The sequence below is a fragment of the Varanus komodoensis genome, unplaced genomic scaffold, assembly GCF_004798865.1.
Source record: "Varanus komodoensis strain SLA01 unplaced genomic scaffold, ASM479886v1 scaffold16, whole genome shotgun sequence".
In the NCBI taxonomy this organism is placed as follows: domain Eukaryota; kingdom Metazoa; phylum Chordata; class Lepidosauria; order Squamata; family Varanidae; genus Varanus; species Varanus komodoensis.
Genome location: NW_025335468.1, coordinates 6,369,771 through 6,395,799, shown reverse-complemented (window position 1 = coordinate 6,395,799; position 26,029 = coordinate 6,369,771). Strand labels below are relative to the sequence as shown.

Sequence of the window (26,029 nt, the reverse complement as noted above, 5' to 3'; positions counted from 1 at the left end):
AGCTTGCACAGCCCGGAGGGGGACTCAACACTGGAAAACCTGTCATAGGTATAGATCTATCTATGCTCCAGAGGAGTGTCTATGGACATGGGATGCAGCCTATGGACCACAACACTGCTCTCCAAGACCTAAACTAAATGGAATACTTCATATGAAAATTCATAAAGACATATCCATTGTCAATCATTACTTTCACCTGTGGTATCTGGGAAAGTTTCTGCAAATTTTCACTTTATTTACACCATGCTGTATAACCACGTCTTTCCAATCATTTGGAAAATTGGGAGGAGGAGAAGTGGCGTCCTTCGATTACATAATGGATTTGTAATTGCCCAAAAGGATAACTGGATGCCAAGGTACATGCAGCAGTAAGCACAGTGCTGCTGAACATGCAGAGGGGCAACACAGCCGCCAGATCCAGCAGCCAGCAGCCGCACAGCACAGCCATGGTTCAAATCTAGTTCGAAGGAGGCCATAGAAATGTCTCCCAAGCTGTCGGAGCTTTAATAAGCTAAGCCACATTAATCAATCACAGGGCAGCCATGTTGAAAGAGAAGCAGGCAGGCTTCCCCGCGGATTACAATGGAGAGTTCTAGATGGGCAATCAAGTTTAGAGAGATGACCTGCCAAGGCACACGGATTTTCCATGGGATGAAACGGATTTCCGGTCCCATACTGAGGAGGAGCTAAATGAGGACCTTGACTCATGGCAAGGCATAAGAACACCATGCTGTGTCAACTGCAGTATATATTTCCACAAACTATACTAAGGAACTGAGGAGTTTTCAGTAGAAGATATACAATGTGGACTTGCTTTAATACACTGTGTATATGCATGTGTTTAATTTCTGTTCGATCTACTTGTATTGGAGGATAGATGATGCTTATTTTCCTCCCTCTCTCTTTCTTTCTCTTTTTCTCTCTCTCTTCCTGAGGAGTTATTTTTTAAAAAAATGCAAAATGTAGCACAGCACAGAAGTGATGAAGAGACAGGATGATGGGGAAGACCTTGGGGAAGGCTGATACAATCAGTGGTGCAGAGCAGGGGTGGGAGAAAGATGTGCTTTAGAGAGGCGATATCCATGATGGATGTGTGAATGAGCGACATTTAATATCACTATGTTCTCCAAACATTGTCTTGCCAATCATCTTGTACCCAATTCCCATCGGCACGCATGACCACTGCACAGATGGGAATCTTGGGCAAATGGAGGATTGAGCAAATAGGAGAATGGCACATATTTCCCCAGATTTGGACACGTTTTCTCCATTGATCAAAGCAGGGCTGATCTAGCCTACTGGGAAATTTGTGCAAATTGAACTGGGCATTGGGAACAAGATGGACACAAACACACATTTGACACATTTTTGGCGGACTTGTGGTCACACTCAAGTTTAGAGCTTTGAGGAGGCTTAGGGTTTTGCATTTGAAAACTAAGCTCTCATATATGCTTAGTATCAAGTAAATGGACAGAAAAGAAACCTTCAAGCAGGCAATTGCAGTAAACTAATTGCTGTATGGATGCTGAATTTTACCGTAACTATAGACAGGAAAAAGTGAATCTTGGAAAGGATAGGATTTAGCAACAGAATTTGGAAAGCAGCAGAATCTGCTGACCCCTTGGGTTTGTGAAGAAAGCCATGACCTAACTATTAGGAAAGTATTGACCAAATTATCCATGTCCTGGTGTGCATATGCACAAAATACACAGCAGGGGAAGGATTCCTTTTAAAAGATTTATTCTCAAGAATAACCAGCTACCAATGAATCGTTACAGATGGTGCGCCTGAGCAGTCCTCACCTGGCCCTTTTATACACTGATCATTAAAGGGTTACATGTAACACAGTTAACACTTTCCAATGGGCTACAGAAGTAAAAAGTTACAATAGCATGATCTTTTCCATTTGCATACCAAAGAAGATGCTCCAAGGGTGCTGTTGGAGGATGGGGTGCTGTTGCATAGAAGAGCAGGAGGATGGGGTGCGTTGGTGTGGATTGCCCTTTGTTTGAGCGGCTGTTATCTGTCAAGGGCCAGCTAGCTTCCTCTGGACTGGTGCCTGGTTAATGTCAGCTCGATTTCAAGGATACACACATGCTGATTTCTAGAAAAGAGGGTTTTTCTCAGGCCTGGTTATACCTATCGGTCTGTTCATCAAAAGAGGAGTCCCTGTTTGTTTTCTTAGGACAGGCAAGTACGCAGTGTTCACTACTGATGTGACACCTGAGCATTGTATTTTCATATCCAAATCAAAGTGTTGCAAGAAGTGGTCCTTCTGGATATAGGAAATAACTGCAGTTCCTTCAGAAGAGATTGGGAGGAGAGATTAGGGGTTCTCTTTTCAACATGGGGCAGCGGAGAACTCCTGGAACAATCAGTGGCGTGAGGGTGCAGAGAATAACATCAAAGACGAAAAGAAACAATGTTGGTAGGTAAGAATGCAACATTCCCCTGCTAGAAGGCATCCTTCTAGAAATGGCTAAATATTATAGCACAAATTCCCTCCAGTGTCATATCTGCATCTGGAATTTGTAGAGTTCTTGACCTTACAATTTGATATTTTTATCAACATCACTATGGGAGAATGATTTGCCAGAAGTACACAAATGTGAGTGTGTGTGTTTTAAATCTATGAACTAACAAAGGTTAGTTCCTGGAAACTCAGTTAAAAGTAAACAGCTTCAGATATGCTACACTGATAAATCTAGATGTATTAGTGTTCAAAATCCTGGATTCCAGAGACCTTAACATTAATGCTAGACTTAAATGTTTCTGGATTATATAAAACCCAGGAACTGGGGCTATTAAAAAGTTGATTGGTATCACTTTGAAAAACAGTGTAGCTATCTCAAGAAACCAATGCAAAACTGAAATCCAGTCCCTACCAAAGGGAAATGCTGTTGGTTAAGTGGCCTAGAGGTCTGGCTATTTTGGTTAGAGTTGTGCTGAGGCTGAGTGCTGTTAGATCAGCCTTACGTTATGAAGCCGGACTAGATTCAGCGACTAGGTTGAAACAACACAACAATGCAGACTCAAGAACCAAGTATGGGTTGAGTGTAGGTTGTCATTGAACCATGGGTTGTTGTTGAAATGTGGCTTATCATGTTGTCTGGACCCAGTTGAGATAACAAACCATGGTGAACAACTCATATTGCATGACCCATCTTCAAACCATGGGTTCTCTTTAGGAGTTGTCTACATTCAGCAAGCCATGGTTATTAGTGCAGCTGGGTCAGAGAACATAATAACCCACCGTTTAACATCAACATACATTTCAACGACAATTCATATTCAACCCATACTTCATCCTTGAAAGTGAGTTATTGGCTGTGTTCACACATAAGGACAAGCCATGGCAGGTATGGCTTGTCATTATGTGAGAATCCATTTAGTATTGTGTAGTGTGGCATGTTTGGTGACCTTGAATCCTCATGGAGAATCAAGGGTATGCGCTAAGGTTTCCACACTTCAGCATTGCTGGTTGTTATGTGTGGATTCAGTTACGATGCTTTTCTGTGGTTTCTCTGTTTCTGCCATTGAGTTTGATGGCAAGAGTGTGGTGGCAGCAGACACTCCATCCTCCATTTTTCACTGTCCTGTTCTGCCTAGCAACTGCTGAGGCAGCTGTACCTGATTGGCTGCCTTGTGCTGCTTTTTCCCTCTGCCCATGCCCTGCCTTCCCAGTGTCCAGCTGTAGCTTTGGGATACCAACAGCAGCAGGGCATCCTGTAGCACCGTCTCCAGCAGAAGGGACCTTGCAGACAGGCACATGCCTGTCTGGTTGCTGCGCATTGCTGGAGCAGCACCCTGAAAGGGCTGCATGTGTGTGTCCTGCTCCAGAAGCTGGCACTCTCCTCTTGTGAAAGCAGCTTTGCACAAGAGGCTATGCCTTATGGAGAAGCCCTGGTCTCCCACTTTCTCTCCTGCCCTCCCTGCTGCCTTCTATCTCTTCCTTGGCATTCCTCACAACAAGCCCCACCGTCCCACCACTACCCCCGCCACAGCTGCATGGCATGGTCCTTCTGGCCAGCCAGAAAGCTCTCCCAGGTAGATACCCACACATGCTCCCACAAGAGGCCTTCCACCCATCCCTGGCACAGCCTGCCCATGCGGATATCCTCATGGGCCTGGCTGCCGGGGGAGCTAGCCCCTTGCAGCATGCGCAAGCCTCATGCGTGGGTGTGTGTGAGCAGGCACATGAGCAGCAAGGGGGTGGGTGTGCTTGCCCATTGGTGCGATGCAGAGCAGGAGCATCCCTGCATTCCCCTGCTCCTCTGGAACAATGGTGCTGCTCTTCTGCAAAGGTCGTCGCCTCGCACAACAGCAGAAAAAAACAAACCAAAGCAGGCCGCTGGCTGAGGACATGCCTGGGGGAGCATGTGGACCAATGGAGGAGAGGCAGGCAGGCCAGGCAGGAGCAGTGCATGGTGGGATTGATTTTCAGCCACGGGGCCGATGGGATATGTGCCACCATTTGGAAGGAAGATGGCAGCTTGAGCAAATTCCTCTGAACCTAGTCACTGGCGAGAAGAGTCATCCACATGCCATCCTGAACTAAGGGAACTTGGCCAAAGTTACCCATACTTGATAACAACCTATTGGGATTAGTGCAGCATGCCATACGGGGCTTTCCTTGAGTATTCCAAAACTGTTGGAACTGCAGTGGCAGGGGGTGACACGGAGGAAGGGGCCACATGATTTTGCCCTTGGAGTTTTCCAAGCTGTTTTGAGGGGCGATAGCAAGGGCCATGCAGGGTGCACAGCGGCCCAGGCACACAGCTTTCGATACATCAGAGGACCCTGGGTGAAAACTGGAGTCACAGAAGGTAGATGTGGTCTAACAGCCAGGTGGACCCCAATTAGTTTCCTTTTAGCCTGGATTTCTTGTGTTTAAAAAGGCAGGCACATTTCTGTAATGTTAGTTGTGGTTTCATTCCATAATCATAGTCATGGTTTCATTCTCTTGAGAGCCGGGCCTGATGTGCTTTGCTGTTTAGCCAGGAGATTTGGCCTGCAAAGCATTATCTACAGCAGTTTTATTGCTGCAGCTGCATTAGTCTTCATCTAGTTTCCCAAGCGCTTCCCTTTGTGGACTCAAAAGTCTGCTTTCGTAAGCCACTTCTGCTAAGAGGAGTGACAGTGAGCATAAATATGGTGGCAAGGTTATTATCTGGGATTAAGCCACGGGAGAACTTCTCACCAGTCTTGAAGCAGATGCTCTAGATCAGCCTCCCCCAACCTGGTTGCCTTCAGAGCCACCTGGACTGCATCTCCCAGAATTCCCATCCAGCTGGGGCATTGACTGGGAACTCTAGGTGTTGCAGTTCAAACAGGGCTGGAAGGCACAAGGTTGGGGAAGGCTGCCCTAGGTGCGTCTATGTGCTCCCATGTTTAAAGCCTTAACTCTTCCTGCATCTGAGGCTGCCTGGTTACAAAGATCTTCTGAAGAAGCCCTTCTTTCCATTCCTCCAACTTTAGATATATGTGTGTGGTGATCCATGCAAGGCAGGGGGTCGGAAGTCCTGGCAAGAGGCCGCATTCAGCCTTGCTGGGTTCTCTACATGGTGATGGCCCTTCCCCTGATCCCACTGCCCTTCACCTGATCACTCACTGTTGGGCAGTTTCTCAGATGTCCTGCTGGTCTCCCTATTTCTAAAAGGTTGACTTGCTTCTCCTAAAGCTTAGTTACTGACTGGAAGTAACTAAATTATGAAATGACATGTGTTATTTTGGGGTATTTTGGCCCTCTTCCTTTCCCCTTTGGCCCTGAAATGCTTCCTTTCCCCTTTGGCTCCTGGGAATTTCTTTGCACTTCCAGCCCTTGAGTTGAAAGACGTTTAGCATTCCTGACCTAAAGGCAGTTACAGTTCTAGTGCCTTTGGAACACCCGGCGAAAACCTTCATTGTTATTGTTCGGCCCTTTTCTGTATTGAGTTACATCGTGCTTTAGTTTGTGTAGGGTCATTTTTGTTTTTGTTTGTTTGCTGCCACTGCTGTTGTTATGCTGTTTTCTTATTGCAGTTGTTATTACTATTTTCATTTATTTCCAAGTAATTAATTATTCTCTTTACCATAGATTTTGTTTTATGCTGTTAACTGTTCCTGTTGTTTCCACCTGAAGGGTGTGGTAAAAATCTTCTAAATACTATAAACTGTTCTTAACCATTATCCCAGCAAGCTGCCAAAGCAACAACCATTTTAGAGAACGTTCCCATCTTTCCACCATTAGTTGTCAGGAAAACAGGCAATGCCTCTGTTGCTGATACTGTTATACCGAAAGGTGTACAAGCTGCATGGAACAAGGGATTAGTCTTTTTTGTGTAGGCTGCTCTGTAAGGCAGTGGTAGGGGAGCTTTTCCAGCCTGAGGGCCTTACTCCTTGCGGCTAACCTTCTGCATGCCAGCTATAACACTGGGAAAAGCCCGCGGGATTCAGCCTCAGTGAGTTCTACTTCCCAGGACGAATCAGGAGGTGCTTGGGAACTGAGGAAAGCCAGGCTGCAGCCTTGGAGGCCTCTGCAGAAAAGGCTCTGTTTAAACCAATTGGCAGTTTGAAAGGGAGAGAACTTCCCTAGTGAGAAGGTGCAAAGGAAACAGTGTATAAGGGCAAGAAAGTGGATGGGGATGCCACTCTCACACACACCCTCCCTCTCTGTGCATTCACACCCATCTCACACATTCATGCACATCCGCACACACATTCATGCATATGCACGGGGGGCTTTCCCCACTCTTTGGGAGCACAAACAAAACTTCTGCACATCCTCATTCTCATCCGTCTGCACCACGCGACAGTGGTTGCGAGTGCATTTTGTGATAAAATGTTAGCACATTTCTGCACTTGTGAGCCTCTTGAAAATGGGAATACAGTGGTCCCTTGGCTCACAAACTTAATCCGTTCCACGACTCTGGTTGTGACCCAAGTTGAATGTGACCCAAGTCAAATTTCCCCATAAGATTCAATGTAAATAAGGTCAATCCGTTCTGGCTCCTCTGAATGTGGTTGTGAGCCAGTTTTTGGTCACGAGCCAAATCAAATTTCCCCATAAGATTCAATGTAAATAAGGTCAATCCGTTTTGGCTCCTCTGAATGTGGTTGTGAGCCAGTTTTTGGTCGCAAGCCAAGTCAAATTTCACCATAAGCTTCAATGTAAATAAGGTTAATCCAGTCTGTAACTTTTTTTTTAATCAGAAAAATTTGAAACAAAGTGATAAAGAACAACAAAGTAACAGAGTACTGTACAGTACAGTGGAGAACACTAAACCAGGTGGGGGGGAGGTTATTGTTTTGAGGGAGAGTCCCCCTCCATAAGGACATTGGGGAGATCCCTTGCAGGGGTTTCCTCTCTTCTTTGTCTCTTAGCTGCAGGGTCAATTTTGGTGAAAAATCTGTCTATAGTCACTTGTTTTCTCCTGCGCTGCATAACCCTCCGGAAATGAGAGACCACATTATCGTTCATCAGATTCAACACTCTGTTCGTTAGTTATGTTGGGGTGGTGCTTCTCAAAGAAATCCTGGCACTCATTCCATTTTTCATAATGGGTTGTATCACATCCCTGCTAACCTCCTCCCTGTCTTCCTCTTCCTCAGTGGAACACTCCGCAGCAAGTGCCTTCTGCTGCTCACTCTGGAGTTCAGCAGGTTCTTCTGTCGTCAGCTCCTCTATGTCTTCCCTGCACAAACACAACTGTGATCGTGGCCATCTCCCCACTCAGGGGTGGAGGGTGGGGAGATGGCTGCAATCTTGGTCGCCACCCAATGCGGAGTTCGCGACCCGCATCAAAATTTTCATGAAATTTTTGTTCGTGACCTGATTTGGTTGTGAACCAAGGCATTTGTGAACTGACGCACCACTGTATTTCTGAATACTACACATTTTAAAATGTGCATTTTTGGAAAACTGCAATTTCCACACTTGTGAATGGGAACAAGTGCACATTTTGGGTGTGCACTTTTTAAAATACACATTGATTTCCTAATTGGCAAAAAAGACAAGCTTCATGGAGGAATATACAGAACCTCCACAAGTCTGAACATTATGTATTTGTCCAACGTGGGTGACAATTTTCCTTTAGTTCATTTTTATGAGACTTTACCAAAATCTTGCAAATTTGTCATATTTGAGAGGGACAGGACTTAACAAGTTTGAATATGGGAGTTAAATTGACAGGCATCCTTAATACAGTCACACATTCATTGACTCATGGATCCATATTGGCCTTTTTCCAATTCTCTGGTACAGAGGATGGTGCTAGGGACATGTTACGTATTGTTGCTAGAAGATCAGCAATCTCACCTTTTTAACCCTGTAAGAATTCTAGGATGGATACTATCTGAGCTTGGAGATTTATTAACTTGCAGTTCATCCAGAAGGTTGAAAACCTCGTTTTGTCACACTATTAGCTTCAGTTCCTCAGGCTCCCTTTATGTAAATATCATTTCAGATGCCAAGTATCTGTTTCACACCTTCTGTAGCTGAAGCTAAAAGAATTCATTTAGCCTCTCTGTAATCTCCTAATCCTTCTCTAGTACTCCTTTAACTCCATTGTCATTCAATGGTCCCCCTGGGTTTCTAACTCTGATATATTTCAAGAATTATTTATTGCTCCTCTTGATGTCATTAGCAATATGCTCCTCTAAATGCATTTTGCTTTTCGTATCATCTGCTTGAATCTCCCTTGGGCAAGCTTGTGCTCCCTTTTGTTTTCCTCATTTGAGCAAAATTCAATTTTCCAAAGGAAGCCTTTCCCCTAATAGCTTTCTTTACACTGCTCTAACTTGGTGCTACTTTTCCCAACATGTGAAAAGTATACTTGCTAGCTGAGCTTTTATTATTCTGATTCTGAGTACCCTCCAAGCATTTTAAAGGGGTTTAATCCTCTTGACTTCTCCTTTAATTTCCTTTAAATGTTCTATCTCTTCCTTTCAACTTCCTTCCCCATTCTGTTTGGAGTTTTCCCCCACTCATCACCTCCCTGTGCAGCAATTAGACTTTACATAAAGCTTCCATTTGCATTAATGGATATTTTTAAAGGACACCCAATTGTTGCACAGGAGGCTGTTGAGGAAGAAAGATTGCAGGCCAGACAGTTTAAGCAGGATTTTTTTCCAGCTAAACCTGGAAATCCTAAGATTTGAACCAGCATGCAAAGCTTGTGGTTTACCTATTTATGGCTCTTGTGAAATAACACTGAATAACTTTATTTTCATTCAATAAAAGCAAGACAATATTCTTTTTTTCTCAAAATATTAGAAAATTCATCCCATGGGGCTGATTGGTTGGAGATTCAGGAGAGTTAAAAGGAAATATTTCTTCTAACAGGACATAATAAAATTATGGAATTCGCTACCACAAGCTGTACTGATGGCCTCCAACTTGCCCAGCTTTAAAAGAGGAAATCTGCAATCTTCTTAAATGGGAGGGAAAGATCTTAAGTTTCACAAATAATTGAATTTGGCTGCTGTAGATAATTGAGAATTTTGTATAATTTTGGTTTTAATGAGAATTTACAAAACTGCACATTTCTTCATACCTTGGTAGACAGGATGGAAGGACTTGGCCTTTTAAAGGTGTGCCTGTGTGAGAAAGTGAAAGTGATAGATTCGTCCAGCCTGGCCAAGACTGATGGCTGCGTGCCATCTCCAACTTCCCCCTCTGAATACCAGTTACTGGGAGCAAGAGCAGGAGAGACTATCCTGCTCATGCCTGGCCTGTGGGCCTCCCAGGGCCCTCTGGCTTGGCAGCTACAGGAAACGTTGGGACCTGGGTCCGAAGTCGCAAGGCTTTTCTGCCATTCTATGTCCTCAGCTCAGGGTTCCTGGGATCAGTGGCTGGAGCGGAAGGAAATATACTAGAAATACAGCAAAAAAAAAAAAAAAAAAAAAAAGACAGTGCTAAAAGCCTCTTGATATCAGGCCTGGCCAGTCCAGAAGTGATGTGGCATATTTCTCTACCATTGTGTGTCTAAAGAGACCATTGTTCATTAGGCATCTCCCAATCCCAGGTCCCAAGATTGCCAGTTCAAGATTTTGCACGCCTGAGCAGCAATTGGATCCATTGGGAGTGTTGCCAACAACCTTGGGAGGAGGAGAGGGGGTGTCTGGCTGGTTGGTTTTGTTTTGATTGAGCTAGTCTACAAGAAAAGCAAGGGGCACATTTTCCATCATGGGCTCCCCCACCCCTTAGACAACATTGGGTTGTCAGGCTCTGAACTGAGCTTAACCAGAACTACTGGGCTCCACCCCATGCCCTCCCAGTGCCTACAGTCTCAGCCCCTGCACCTGCCAGAAATTGCTGGGCTGCCCTGCCCCCTTCCCATCCTCAGACCCTTTGGCAAGTTTGACCTCCACCTAAAGGTCCTGCCATTTCCCAAAAACACAGTCCTTGGAAACAATGATACTGGTGTTTATTCCATAAGCAGATATTCTTTTCCCATCTGCAGGAGAAGAGATGCTATTTGTAATATGTTAACCCTCTTCCCCAAAGTAAAAGCATAATGTAGCTATTCACTCCCTAGTTTCTTGCCGTAGATCTTAGTGCCGTGTAAACATCCTTGTTATTGCCTTCCACAGAAGTGCAGAATCTTAACTGAACCGTAATGAAGGCACAGTTCACTCGACCTGTTTGTTTGCTTTCTGTTCTGTGTGACGCAGACTCCAGTCTGGCATGCGCCGGATAGTGACATGCTGAAAGGGAGAGGACTTGGGCTCCCTGGAGTAGGACCAGCTCCAGCTTTGAGGGGGCCCTTGGCAAAGTGCTCTTGGTAGCCCCCATTCTGTATGGATAGGATTCTTAAGGCCTGCAGGAGTGATGACTAACCTTTCAGCATGGCAGAGTGGCAGGCTTCTCCTCAGCACGACATTTTCTAATTATGAGGAGTGTCAGCACTCTTCCTGGAAGTGACCCCTTTAAGTTCCCACAATTAACTGGACTAAAACGATGCTTGGTGCATGAGGGAAAAACAAGATGGTAGCTGCAAGCTGAACTGTAGCTGCCAAGGCTCAGCCTCTCTGCAGTGGAGTGGGCAGGAGCAGACCCATCCTGTATGGAGCTGTCTGCTGGGATCTGGGCCTTTTCTGTGATGTCTCTAGAGCAGCCTTCCCCAACACATTTGGACTGCAACACCCAGAATTCCCAGTCAATGGCCCTGCTGAACGGGAATTCTGGGAGTTGGGGTCCAAATGCCTTTGAAGGCCACCAGGTTAAGGCTGCTCTAGAGTAACAAAAACTCTGCTTTCCCCCAGACATTAAGAACTAGTCAGAGAGCTTGATTTTGGTTTACGTACAGTTTTAAAGTACCATTTTATAGTATTGTAATATGTATTTATGCTTGCATGTTTACACTTTATATACTCTTAAATATAATTGTTTATGTATACTCATAATGTATATGAAGTTATAGCCATTTTTCTCACTGAATATTTATTGTGAGTTTATATATCTTTCAGTGTAAGTGAATGCCCCTTCCTTTTTACTTCTTAAATGTGTTTGCTGGAATTTGAATGTGCTTTGTTAGAAGAGGAAAATAAAAAATGTTTCCTTTCCTTCTACCCCTTTGTTCAGCAAATGCCATATGGTCCCCAAGGCCCAGTCCAAAGGCCCACAATCTAAAATATCAGGAAATATATACTGGCAGAGAGTCATTGAAGGAATGAAGTCAATATGGGGATGTTGATGTGCTCCATAATATTTAAGAAAATATTTCCATATTTCTGAGGATACCTGGATTCATGCTGGCCCCCATCCCTGTGAGCTTGTTGCATGGGAACTGCAGAGGCCACAAATATCTCTTTACCTGGACTGTGGGAGAATACAAGGTGTGGCTGACACCTGCAGTCCCAGCCCCAGAGGTCTCCCACCTATGGAAACAGAGATAGCGCAGGCACTGAGCTAGCTTAGAGAGCCACTGTCCTCAGGAATTCTTTTCAAAATAACAGTGAAACTGAGTCCCACGCTGGCTAGAACTCTTCTATAACCAAGTGAAAAAGAAAGCCCATTTGTACCATCCACATTAATAAGCAGATCAGAATATTATTCTCCTTCAGATTTTGCACTTCTCTCAATTTTGTGATACAGTTCCCAGCTCAAAAAATCTACCAAAACGCATTTAAGCAGTACAGGAGACTCCCAACTATTCGGCCTAATGTGGTGGAAGGGCAGGCCAGATACCAAAAAAGCCGGATAGGCCGGAGTTCTATAAATGCTCACTTCCTACCCCACCCATACCATTAAAAACACCCTTTTTATACCAAAACCTGCTCGTATTAATATTTTATGACCTCTTAGTACAGGCCAGTACTTTATAAATGTTTGTTATGTACTGTACGTTTTAAAAATTTATTACAGAAAAAGGAAGTCCAAGGATAAAAATAATGTACACATTTTAAGATAAATTTTATAATGTCTAACTTAATTACAGGAAACATAAAATCATGTACAGTACGAATACATACACTTTTAAAATAAACAAAACATTAACATAAAACATAGACTTGATTCTTCCAAAAATTATTTAAACTTATTTTACTGTTCATTGATAGTTATTTTTTAACTAGGCCAGATAGTACAGAGGCCGGATAGTTGAGAGTCTACTGTAATCTATTAAGTTAAAATGGTTTAGAACTGTATGTTTTGAGATAAAATACATTTAAAATACATCTTTTGTGACAAATGTTCCAAATATATATTTAAATGTGAATTTCCGGACAGGTTTTTAAAGCACAGATGAAGGTGGGAACAGGATAGGCGGACTTACGAGTGATTGGCACATGCAAAATCCACATGAAATGTTCACCTCTTGGAAAGTGGGTGCAATTCTTATTTATAAAAAATCAAATCCTCCCTTTGGAACAAGTCTCTTTTCCTAATTACCTGGATGCTGGTTATTTCAATAAACTTTCTCCAGAAAAGTAGCACTGTGTACTCAGTAATTGCAGGTAGCCATTCCAAGGCCGGGGGGGGGGGGGGCACATCAACCTCTGAGAGTGGAATCTCTGGAAGAAATGGGGAGGGGGGGTGCTTCTTTCTCCCACATTTTTTCCAAATCTGCCACATCTCCAGCTGCAGATACAAACTTAACAAAAGCTGTGTTTGGATTTGGTTCCTTGAAATGGCCACATGGTGCTTACAAGCGCATTTACGTTCTTCTAAAACTTCACATTTTCTTCACATTTTAGGAAGCTGCCACTGAACACAGTGCCTCTGATTCAGGGAGCAGCTGTCCAAGACATGCTTTCAGCCATCTAGATCATTGTCCTGATGCAACAGTAGCTGAAGCAGATGGGTGTTTTCTCTGTGAAGTCTCCATATTCGCTGTTGGTACAAGAGAAAACCAACACCCAGGTGCGGGTCTAATCCTGTCAACTGCAAACTGCCTGCTTCTCACTTAATTTTTTAGACCCAGGGCAGCACAGTCCCATACGCATTTATCATCTGAGAGCACGTCACAGCAGCATTGTTCTTGTGTTCCCAAAAGGCTTGCAAAGGCGAAGGCCTCACTGCCCTGTTCCCAGGAGGAGGCAGGGATGCGCTTCTGATCAACTGAGGAGGGTTTGGAAAAGTGCAGCAATAGTATCTCGGTTGCAACACATGGTGCTCAGCTGTGGGTCAGTGGCTCAGAGGAGCCTGAGAGGAGATATGACAGCCCTCTTCAAACACTTGAAAGGTTGTCACAAAGAGTGCAGGACACAAAATAACAGGCTCAAGTTACAGGAAGCCAGGCTTCCGCTGAACCTCAGGAAAACCTTCCTGTTACAGTGATAGGACAATGGAACCCAGTACCTAGGGAGGTTGTGGGCTCTCCCGCACTAGAGGCGTTCAAGATGCTGTTGAACAGCCACCTGAAAGGGATGGTTTAACTCAGCATCCTGGAATGAGCAAGACGTGATGGCCCTCTGGCTTTTCCTACTCCAAATAGCGGGAGGCTTAGAACAGATAAAAGGAAGTCCTTCACAGAGCATATAGTTAAACTCTGGAATTCGTAGCCATGGCGAGGGGTGCAGGCTGCCAATCTAGATGGCTTTAAAAGGGGGTCGGAGAGATCCATGAGGAAGGAGGCTATCTGCTGGCTATGCATATACCAGTCGCTGAGGATCTTGGGCAGAAGGAGGTCTTGCGCCCATCCTGCATGAGGGATGCTGTGTGCAGTTGGTTCGCCACCTGTGTACACACAACGAGATGGTCCTTTGGGCCAATCCAGCATGACTTTTTTTAATGTTCTTATGTACAGCTGCTAGACAACATGATCTGGGCAAAACCCCTTCCTACCTGTAATACTGTGATCATTTAGCTTCTGACTATGAAGCGAAGAGATCCTCCTTTACAATCACACAACCAAAAAATCAGTAAAAAGTTTATTGGAGAGATATCATGTGAAAGAAGTGCACCAGTGGCCTTTTCCAATGAATAGAAATGCTCTTGCTCAGAAATGATATGGGATGTCTGTGGCTTTGGACTATACTAACATCGGTTGGTTGACTGGTTGGATTCTCAAAGCAACTAACGCTGAGGTAATAGATATGCTGCAGATGTACAGAAATCTTTTATGAGTTTAACTATCATCCCTGTTTGCTTGCCCTGCGTTTCTGCTAGGCCAACTTTTTTGCTACCAAGTTTCCTGTCCAGCTTATGATCCACTGCTGCTGTCTGGAAGCACCATTTGTGGGAAGTGATGTCTGAGTGTTTTTTGAGCATCAACTGTGATTTCTGCAGTTGTAATAGCGACTCTGCAAAGTGCCACTGCTGTCGTGGATATTGTAGTGGGCGCCTACACAGCACTTTCCTGGAGATGAATCATTTATACAATTAGAACTGCATAATCACCTTTACCCATAGGTTGCTACACATGAAATATACAGTGAGCTACAATACGTATGTACTCATATGGCTAATACTAAATTTCATGCAACATTTTATGTAAAACTGTAACAATTGTTTGATTCTGTTCATCTTTTTAGTCGTTGCCATTGTTTAGACTTCCTCTTGCAACAAATAATAAAAACAAATTTTAAACTCATGTGTGAAATGGAATCTAAGTAAATGCAATCCAAAGAATGCAATACATTTGTAGAAATGAGTTTCTGAACAAAGATCTGCTGCATTTCAATGTAAACATTTATGAAGAAATGCTTCATTAGCATGAAAAAGAAAAGGCATCCATGTTACTATTTCAAGTGCATTTTTGACTCTTTCTTGAGCCAGTTCTGTATCTATGAAAGTGTAAATATGTTTTGCATTGATCTTAAGACTTAAGTAAGCTATTCACAACAGCATAACTGATGTAACCCTGGCCTGGTCCAGCATTAGAAACAAAAATTATTAAAAAAAAAACATGTTCTGCAAGTAAAAATAATAGCCAGGTTGCTCCATACTTTGCTACATTCCTACTTGTGGGGAGTTTTTTTTCACAGAGAATTGTCCAGAATCTTAAACCCTGACTTGCAATCCAAAGTACATTCTACTCATACAATACCCCTGCAGAATCAAATGAAACATTATTGAATCATGAAGTTATGCATGATATTTTCCCTTACTCTCCAGTAAGTGATGCCTCCTTGATTCAGACTGGGCCCATGGTGCTCTGACAAAGGGGTTAAACCTTATCCCCCAGCTATTCCACCCCCCCCCCCCCCAAATTCTTCCACTACCATTCCAAGAGAGAGTCATAAAGGGGGGAAATACCTTCATTGGCTCCAATAAGTACTCTTTTTTTAACCCCACACCCGATGAAGAGTTGAATGGAAGGGCAGGGTGGGGAAAAGTTTTAACACCATTCCTTCTGGAGTACTGTGATCCCAGTCTAAATCAGGCATCCTGACAGTTGCCCAGGAGTATGGAAAGCAACCATGCATAGCTAAAATATCTGCAGTTAACAGAACACGTAGATTCTCCTTGAAGAGGCAACTAGGGTGTTCTAGAAATGTATGGCCATACAATTTCAATTGCACTCAGTCTTGTACAATGTACACAATTTTCTTGCATGGACCCCCCTGAACTTAATGCTGCACAAGAATACCTAATTTCCATGAGAAATGGATAGCAGAATTTCATGGTGACTTGTATCCTGGCCTGGTATAGTGGGATAGCCTTCAAATGGCATTTTTATTACAGTGCTGCAAACTGAAGTATGTTTCCCACAGGTATCTTTGTCCAGCCCTCCTCCAGGAAACAGATCTCATTGCACAGAGCCGAAAAGTCTTCCTTGCCACCGTGTGTGAAAAATGAAGCACCGAAGAAAAGAATGGGATTGTAATGGAGGCAAGGAACAGTTAATCACAAAGATCTCAAAGTGGCAGTATAAGTGAGCCTTGCCTTCTCTTTGATCTTCTCTCTCTCTCTCTCTGCCCGCTCCCCCACTCTCTACCCTTATCACCTGTTCTTATTTTCAGCACCACAGGACTACCTATATAACTTAGGTCCTCTTCTGTCTTTGGCCCCCTGTAGGGATATTCAGTCTGCCAAACCAAGCAGATTTGCATTTCCCAGATTAATGTACACATCAGAACATCATTAACTTTTGGTTTTCATACTGCTCTAAATTTCCCAGTGTGGTTTACAACTCAAACAATGTACCAAAGTGTGTATAAAATGATTATTTTAGACTAAAATTCATACAGAATGCATATTGAAGGCTGGTCAATCTTTAAAAATGCAAATTGTATGTGGTTTTTAAAGGTCTGTATCACAGATTGATACAGAAATGGGACACAATGGGTCCATATGTGAACACAAACAAAACTGGCATGGCCTGTACGTAAACTCATCCATCCATCCCTAGCCAATAGTCTAGGGGTAAAATCCAACATAAAACCTACTTAGAGTAGTTCCATTGAAATGAATGGGTTTTAAGTCATGCAAGATTCACTTAAGACCCATTACTTTTAATAGGCCTCCTGTAAGTAGGACTTGGGCTGGATTTTACCCAGTGGGTTCCATGCAGCCTTACTGCTGTCAGATTGTGTAGACTCTTGATTGGCATATCAGTTGACCTCCGTGGCCTAATTTCACAGTAAATAAGGGCACAGTGACCACACACCAGATCCATTCACCTCCCTGTGTAAAAAAGATAATGAGAGAGAGGAAGTGTATGTGTGCTTTCTTTCCTAAATGGCCTTTCAGTGTGCTGAGTCTGATAAAGTGAAGATCCTGTTTGGCGGTGGCTCCACTTGACGCAGCTGTGGCCATCTCAGAAAGTGCATGGGAATAAAGGAGGGCCTTGCCATGCTATATATAAAGCATCCAAGCTTGACGAGGTGAGGCTAGAAAGTGGCAGCAGCAGCACTGCCCATTTTGAGCCGACAGGGGAGGAGGCGAGGGAACGTTTCTCCTTTCCGGCGGGGGGGAGGGGAACACCATGCTCTGGGTACTCCTCCTGCTCCTGTGCAGCATCCTGCACAGCTCAGGTAAGTCCAAATGAAAGACGCAAATGAATAGATGCGGAAGAGTGCTTGCATCCTGCCTTTGCCTTAAAACAGGGGTCAAAGCATTCCAGGACATGAAGAAATAGGAGGTAGCAGGGTTATTACTATAGGCAGTTCTGTGGATAAGGTTGCTGGTAGTTGCATTCCAAGTCACATTGCCTTTGACACTTGCTGGCTGGAATGCCCAATAGTCTCTTCCAAAAGAGAAGATTATGGAAGCAAAAAAAATTTAAAGGATGGGACAGGAAAGGCACACAATGTGATTACAAGTGGCAGTAGATGGTTTGGAATACAATAGATTAAGACAAAATGTAACTATTTTATCTTTCTGTCCTCTGTACTTCATAATACTTATTGGATCCAAGTGGGTCATTTCCTTATTTTTATGCCACTGCTGATATGTCTTTCTTAATATAAAAAAACCCTTAAACTGAACACTTTTACACCACTCTGAACTGCAGACAAGTGATCCTAGGTCTCCCCCATTCATCATCCTGAATATTCCTGCATGAAACTCTTCCAGGATGGCATTCAAACATTAGTCTAAGCAATTAAATATTCATCTAGGGTACAATCCTATGCATGCTGAGACATAAAAAGGTCCTACAGCTCCCAGCATGCACCTCACCAGCCATGATGACTGTGGAATGCTGGGAGCTGTAGGACTTCTATCTTAGCATGCATAGGTTTGCACCCTTCATGTTGTGCATTTCCCTTCAAAGATGCTTCTGTGTGAGTCTATAGATTCTTCAGTTATGGCTGATTTAAAAATTAAATGTGTTGCATAAAGTTTTTGAAAGACTTACTAATCATGTTGCTGGATAGGTTGAAAAATCCCAGTAGTTTGGCATTCCAAGAGTAAACAGAAGCCTACTATGAGCAAGGCATGATGGTGATGGTACTATTGTTTCTCCCCATATACTGCCTCTGAACATGGAGGCTCTATTTACCTATCAGAGCCACAAGCCATTGATTCTGCATCAAGATAGGCAGCTATGCTAGTTCTCTTCACTTCAAAGTACATGCTTCATATTTTACCTTCAAAGTTTTTGTTCCATAATTGACTTTTTTCTTGTTTCTCAGATCAGAACCATTTGAGTCTTTCAAACAACTTACCAGGTAAGTCTATGGAATATGTATCATTTTACCTATGTACCGAAAATATATGGCATATTATCTAACAAACTCTCTTGTGGTGAATTTTAATGTTCTCCTAGGCTGTGATTTCTTCTTCTCAGTCTTTTCTGTTTTCCACCTGTAATCATTTACAGTTTCAGTTGGTCCCAAGGCTGCCAAAAACATTTTAAGCACATAGTTTAAGCTCTTTAAAAAGAAAAAAAATGGTTTCACTTAGTCCAAACAGTCTTAAATTTGTTTCTTTTGTATTGTCTACTGCACCTAATGACCCATTTGACAAGAACCACATAAGAGAACATATCCTTGGAAGATGCATTTATAGAACAACTCTGTAAAGAAATAGGCACCATTAAAGTTTTCATTTAAACTTCACAGGCTAATCTGTAATCCTGTTCCCAGAACAAGCCTACATACATCTACTCAAAAGCAAGCCCCACTGAAGTCCCCAAGAACCCTCCCCAGCTGAAGAAAGCCCCCATTGGCACCAATGGGAACTGCCCTCCCGATCTAGAGCAATGTCTGCTAGGTAGATAATTTTCACCAGTATCATAGCATGGGAACAACTCCAGTCCCATCTTGATTGCACATTCCAACACCTGGAATTTAATGTGAAAAGAAAAAAATGATACAGCAGACCTTGTTTATCATCAGGTGCATCCTGGTCTAAATATTTATTTATTTTTAGATTTCTATCTGACTTCTTTATATATCTTTGGCAGATGTTGGCGCTTCTGAAAGTTATCCTCAAAATTCTATTCTGTGAATTATGATGTCAAATATTTTTCAGACCTTCTCTGTTCTACCAAATATTCAGCAAATATTTCATCTCTGCACTTGCCAGCATATTTGCCACCCATAATTGATTTTGGTATTTGATATTTGAATGTTGATATGCTGCAACATTTGATCATTGACAAACCATGGCATTAAGGCTTGAACAGTATCGATGACTGAGATTTTTCCGATCTTCTACTTTTAGGGAACTCTTGGACATCAGCCCAAACATGTCCACCTACCTGCCACTTCAGAATGCTTGCAGAGCATTTTGGTCATGTTCCAAGACTGCCTTCCTTCACCTAGTGCCTTCTAGATGTAGTGAACTACAAACCCCATGCTAGCAGTGGATGAGGGGTTTGCAGTCCAGCACATCTGGAGGGCACCAGGTGGAGGAGGACTTATCTAGGATGCAAACACAGTTCATCTGCAGCACTTTGGGGTCTCATCAACAGAATAAGTGAAATGAATCAAAACCTTCAGGCTGTAATTCTATAAACAATTTTTTAGTTAAAAGCGCTGTTCAACTCAATTTCTGGGACTTATTTCTGAGTAAACATGTCTAGCAAACTATTTCAATAAGGAGTTTATTTTTGTTGCTGCCTCCCAGTAGTCTATTCTTGATCTTTTCAATATGTCAGTGCTAGTTATGGGATTTGTGGGGTGATATCTGGATCTCTGGGACATCAACTCATTCAAAAGAAATGTACCATCCAGGAGACGGGACAACTATTTCTATGCACCCAAGGGAACTCTGGGAACGTTGTCATTTTTAACAGCTGCTCACCATGCCACACATCAATCCCTCCAGCACATGGCCTCCATGCAGCAGGGGAACCTGCAGTTCAGGGTAAATAGTGCAGGGAAAACCTGAGCAGCCTCAAGCCCTTGATAGCTTTACCATGTTCTTATATGTCATTTACTGCGGGGCATGCTAAGATCACCAACTCACACAATTTTCGTGTGTGATCTTGCACAACTCCCTGCTCAGTGCAGGAACCTTGAGACAACATCTCTGGTGTGGCATTTTCTTGAACGCCTCCACAGAAGGAAAGCCCATCCTTTCTGGAGGCAGCCTTTTCTAATTCTAAAACTTTCCAAAAGAAGTCCTTAGCTCTAGCAGAAAGGCAGGCAGGCAGGTAGGTTTTTTAGATCCAAAAGGTTCCATTTATATCCCAGATGTTTTTAATAATGTTGTTGTAGGACATTGTTGGGTTTTTGTTCGTTTGTTGTTTTTTGCTTGTATTTTGGAACCATGTTTGAGCAAGCTGACAGAGAACAGAGAAAGAAAGTTTCATTGGGAGATAAAATTCTCCCTGTCACTTGATGATAAAGTTTAACTACACCAGGACAAGAACTCACCCCAGAGTAGTTTAGTTTACTTGTTGGGCACAAGAGACAGAAAGGAACGATGGAGAATATCCTGGATACTTAAATGAACATAGCAAATTGCTTAAGAACACTGTCCCTGGCAACCGCTGCTACTGTGTATGGGCACCGTACTTATTGTGTCTTGGTTCCAGACTTTTCAGGCAGCGAGGGTTAATCTTGGGGAAGTGGCATTCCACTGTTGGGACAATCTCACTGTGGCAGGGGGAATTTTTACGAGTTTACTCTCCTGTCCTTTGTACTCCCAGCACCTGAGGGAAGCTGGGGACCCCCCAGAATAGTGTGGGCATTGCAGTGGGAATCAGCAGAAGATTGCTCCCCAGTTCCACCAGGATGAACCTACACTGAACCACAAATGGAAGAGCCACTTCATTAGCAAGAGAGAACTCAGATGCAAGACTTTGTGTACATCTGAATACTACATAGAAGTATCACAGAGCATATGCCTTGCATTTCATGGACATTTGACCACATATACTGTTCTATAGAAGTGTGTGTGGACACACGCATGCATGTATATTAATTGTGGAGGACACTTTATATGTATGCTCTAGTCCAGCCTTTCCCAACCTAGTGCCCTCCTAGTCCCAAAAGTAGACGCGGCAGCTTAAAATAATAGCCACTGTAGTCCAGCCTGTCTGGAGGGCACTGGGTTGGGGAAGTTGGCTCTGGTCCATGAAAGCTTATCAAATGATCATCTTTTAAGGTGCTTCAAGCTTCTTTGTTGTTCTTTTTTTATTTTTAAACACTCTGCAATATTTCACATTCACAATGACCACAGTCCAGCTTAGAGCTATGTACACTGAAATGACAGCATTTCAATGAAAATTAAGTGTAAATAACTATACATTGGATGATGGCCAATGTCTATTCAAATATCCTGCTTGATTTAGTAATAAAAAGACCATTTATTTCAAATTGTCACTATGGTATGTAACCACAGAGATTTCAGGTTTTGCTCAACAGGTGCTCTGCCAAAGAGGCTGAGCTGGATGCCCTGAAGACCAACATGTAGACAACCATAACATAACCTGCTTAAAAACTTCATGATATTTATAGTGCATTTATGCTTTAGCTTGTGCTGTATTCCTGTGCAGGCTCACTTAGTCATAAGCCCCATTGAGCTCAACAAGCCTCCCAGGAAGGTGTCATAGAAGCGTGGATCCATGTAGTCCCTAGTTGCGAACATGCTTCACCCCATTGTCAGAACAGCTCTAGACAGATCAAGGGTGAGCTCATCACTGCCAGCTTTGGGGCTCAGGGGAGCTCATCTGCAAGGCAAACGTCTGTTCATTTTGGCTTAAAGGTAGCTTTGGTTTTGGCTTTACGAATACCCCCTCTCCAGTGCGTGGTTTTTATTTTAGTTTGCCCTCATTCTCTAAGAACGCTTCGCATCTTTAAATTGCAGCTGCTTTCCATGGTGTTCCTGGCTTTGAAAAGTGGGTGGTGAGCAGCAAGGGAGGCGTTATCACTGGCAGCCAGCACAGAGTTAGGGGCCCGTGACCCCATGCCTGGTGGACACTAGAAGCTGGGCAGTGAGAAATCTTGCATTTGAAAGGATAGGAATATAAAAGCGTTCTTTAAAATCCTGTTCTGATCTAGGATGTATCAGGAACAATTATGGTTAAAGCATTTGCAACATAGGAGCATAGCCTTCCGATGGGCGGAGGGAATGTGAGAACACACACCCTGGCTTCTTTCCTCATCCACTGGGCAACACCAGCACAAAGACACTGTTGGAGGCCACCTCTGCAGGCAGCCAGTAGCTTAGATGTCCAAGCAGCAAGCTTTTATTCCCTTCGATCGGCCAAGCCCACATTGCTCTGCCCCATCCTTAAGGCAGATCCTTCCACTGGTTTGGTCTCTCTGCTTGCCAGACTCTGAGCACATTGAGTTGCATTGAATTGCTCCTCCCTTTTCTTCTGACATCCAACCCTTGGACTTCTGATTCCCTCCTCCTCTTTCTCCCCTCCTGATTGTTTCGGATCTCTTTGGTAGATTAAGTTGGCCTCTTCTGCGTCATAGTTCTCCTCCCCATCTCTCGCTCTGGCACCCTTCATGCCATGGCAGTATCTTCCCCCTCCCCACTCCCCAGTCAGACTCAGAATTATTTCTTGGACATCTTGAAGCAGGTTCGCAGAGGGGTTGGGCCTCATCCTTCATCCCCACTGCAGTCATGAGGACCGGTCTCCTTCAAGCAGGCAGCATCAGCGTGAGGTCACAATGGTCGCCCCTCTCCTCTGCAGGCAGGCAGCATCAGCGCGAGGTCACAGTGGTCGCCCCTCTCCTCTCCAGGCAGGCAGCATCAGCGTGAGGTCACAATGACCTGCCCCTCTTTTGTGGAAGCAAACCGTGCCAGCCATGAAAGAGACAGCAAGACATGAGTGGGAAGGAAGTGGGAGGGGAGTCGGCAAACAAGCATATGAGTTCTATTGCAGTTTTTATGTGCAGTGAGGAGCCGAGCACGGCTGGCACTAAAAGAGGAAAGGGTAAACCCAGGAACAGTGGCAGACCCTCAGATACAACGAGGAGCGACTCACCACGCTGGCCCCACCTGGGCCTAATTTCAGCAATACATTGGTAAGCTACGGGCCCACAAAAGGATAGCAGGCACTGTCGTGCCCTCCCAGGGACAATGGGCTTGGTCTGGCGGTGGGCAGCTCAAGGAGGCAGATGAGAAGAGAGGCCGAAAGGCAGTAGGTGGAATAGCAGCCCTGGGCAGAGGTTGGCACTGGCACCCCAGGATAGTGTGAGGCTCAACTGGCAGCACCTGAGAGAGCAGCTGCTTGACACAGAAGCAGGAGTCTCTAGGGAGGAGAAGGATGAATTTTTGGGCAGGAGGAGTTAGGAGCAACAGGCTAGTAGAGGTTCTGAGGACTGGAGTACCATGACCAACCCTGGACTTGGCAGTATTCATGCATGCATGCATTGGTTCATTTCTGTACTGACCAATATAGTACTCTGACCCTTTCCCAAAAGTTTGTGAAATTAGCAACATGACAAAATATAGCATACAACTTTTAAAAGTTAAGACTGAAATAGAAAACCAAAACAAAACCTAGCAGTAGTGTAAAGTTCTAAAAATATAACACACTTGAAAACAGTAAAAACAGAAAGACAAAATGCCTAGGGGAACTTTAAAAGGGCTTCATTTATAGTGCCCAAAAGACCACAACCGCAGGTGAACCTCTCTGGGGAGGGCAATCCAGAAGTGGGAATATATAGATTACTCACTCCAAGTCTCACTACAGCTTGGGAAACTCCAGTAATGGCAAGGACACTTTCTGCTAGGGAAGGGAAAGTATTAGAAATGATTGAGAATAGGGGGATAGACAGAGTCAAACAGAATGTGACCAGGTAACATTGAATTATGTATGCAAAGAAGTGTATCTGTGTGATACAGGCCTTGCCTTATGTAGCTCGCATGACAATTGGCCAGCACGGACGTCTTCTGGATCCCAGTCTTCCTACCATTCCAGACTTGCTCAAAGGCCCAGACATGGGCTTTCACCTCTTTCTTTCATGCTTGTTGGGGAAACTGCCTCAAGTTTTTACAAACTAGTTATTTATGACCATAACAAATCAACCTCATGGAAGACCTCCAGTTTGGCATTGATGATGGGCTGTAAAATGAGGCCTAGAGGGCCTGCCAGCACTGCAGCTTTGATTTGTTTGGATGAGAGAGCACTGGTTTTTTATTGCGTCTTTGTGATATTTGCTTAGTTAGAAACAAACGGGTCATCATGGAAGCAATCCTTCCAGTGACACAACTGTGGAAGACAATAGAATGACTGGTCCTACGTCCGATTCCCAAAGAGCCCTCATTTCTCTCTGCTTCTGCTCCACATTCTCTTGGACACAGAGAATGTGCAGTGTTCCCCTGTTTCTCCCACTAGCTTCAACACCACATCCCAAAAGCTAGGAAATGAAATTTTTAAAAACCATAAGTAATTAAAAATAAATGTCTCTTCATCTGAGTCCCTTGGTGCCCATAGCAATAAGTGCATACTTACTAATCAAGACAGCAAAACTCATAATACCATAACCACATAATAGCATAACCTTCTGCCAGAACTCTTTCCTTTTATATGTTTTTGCACCATTAAAAGGAATGTTTAACCCCAGAACTTAGTAACACATCAGGCACAAGCTTTTAAATTTGCAAAGGTATAACTTACTTAAGTGAAACATCTCAAGATAGATTCATATAAAATGCTCCCAACCCCTTTGTATAATGACAGGGTAGGGCACAGAACCAGGATGTCTGAAAGGGTCCCAGCATAGGATAAGCAAGGCTAACATCATGTTCATGACAAAATGCAAATAATGGCTTTTGAAAGACATGGTGGTTTTGAAGTCCATCATGTGAGATGGCCCAGTTCTACGTGAATGTCAGTATGATCCAATACAGGGATACCCTGGTCATCTCTGAAGCTGCCCTCAGCAAAACTCCATCTACTGCCAATATCTCATTTGACTAGAAATAAACTGTAAAATTTACATTATCTCCCTTCACAGGGAAGTTCAAACAATAAAGATTATGTTTACAAAGTATTGCATAATAGAGTATTGTTATATTCCTCTGACTTCCTCTCCAGGAAGTATCTGAAGACTGAAGTATTTCTTCTCCACTACTTGTGAAGAGGTGTACTCTATTTGTACACCCCACTTAGCCAGAATAAAATGTCAAGCCACTCCCTCTAGTGAAATGGCTGCCCTTTTCTGGATATATCAATGGCATTGTGGCAACTGTGGGCAAATGTAGTAGGAAATTAAGAAACTCAAACCAGCCACTCCCCATGTAGTAGGAAATTAAGAAACTCAAACCAGCCGTTCCCCATGACCTGGACTCCCAGATTTAATACAGGTCAGGCTTCTTGTATGAATTCTATTAAGCGTTCTTTAAAATGGAAAGCACTGTTATTACATTACAATACAAAAAACCCCCCTGCTGTGTGACTTTAATGCAACTGTAAAAAGGATAGGAGCCTGTTCTACTTCCTATTATGTACTATTATGTATGTAATGAACCCTTCTATTTAGCCCCTGTCTTAATGGCATAACTGAGTTTGCAAGAGAGCAGTTCACCCAGAGTAAGCTGTGATATTTTTCTTTATCTGTGTGAGATATATTAGATGTTACAAACCTTGGTTTACTAGCAAACATTCTTGGAGTAACTTGTCAAGAAGTGGTACAGTTTAAATGCAGACAAGGTAAACTTGGCCAGCTTAAACAAACAAAACCTAAGTATCTCTTGGATTCAGGGATGCATTTCTTTCTGTGTTTTAAACCTGAACAGTTTCAGCACTGG

General features: G+C 43.5%; 1 protein-coding gene across 1 annotated transcript in view; it reads left to right on the top strand.

The window, feature by feature from the left end:
* The first annotated feature begins 17,351 nt into the window (after window positions 1-17,351).
* MUC6 (mucin 6, oligomeric mucus/gel-forming) overlaps window positions 17,352-26,029 on the top strand; it is a 59,562-nt gene continuing 50,884 nt past the window's right edge. Inside the window, exons 1-2 of the mRNA XM_044426076.1 lie at window positions 17,352-17,400; window positions 18,502-18,537. Of these exons, the coding sequence (XP_044282011.1) occupies window positions 17,352-17,400; window positions 18,502-18,537 (85 nt within the window). The remainder of the gene's footprint in view (window positions 17,401-18,501; window positions 18,538-26,029) is intronic.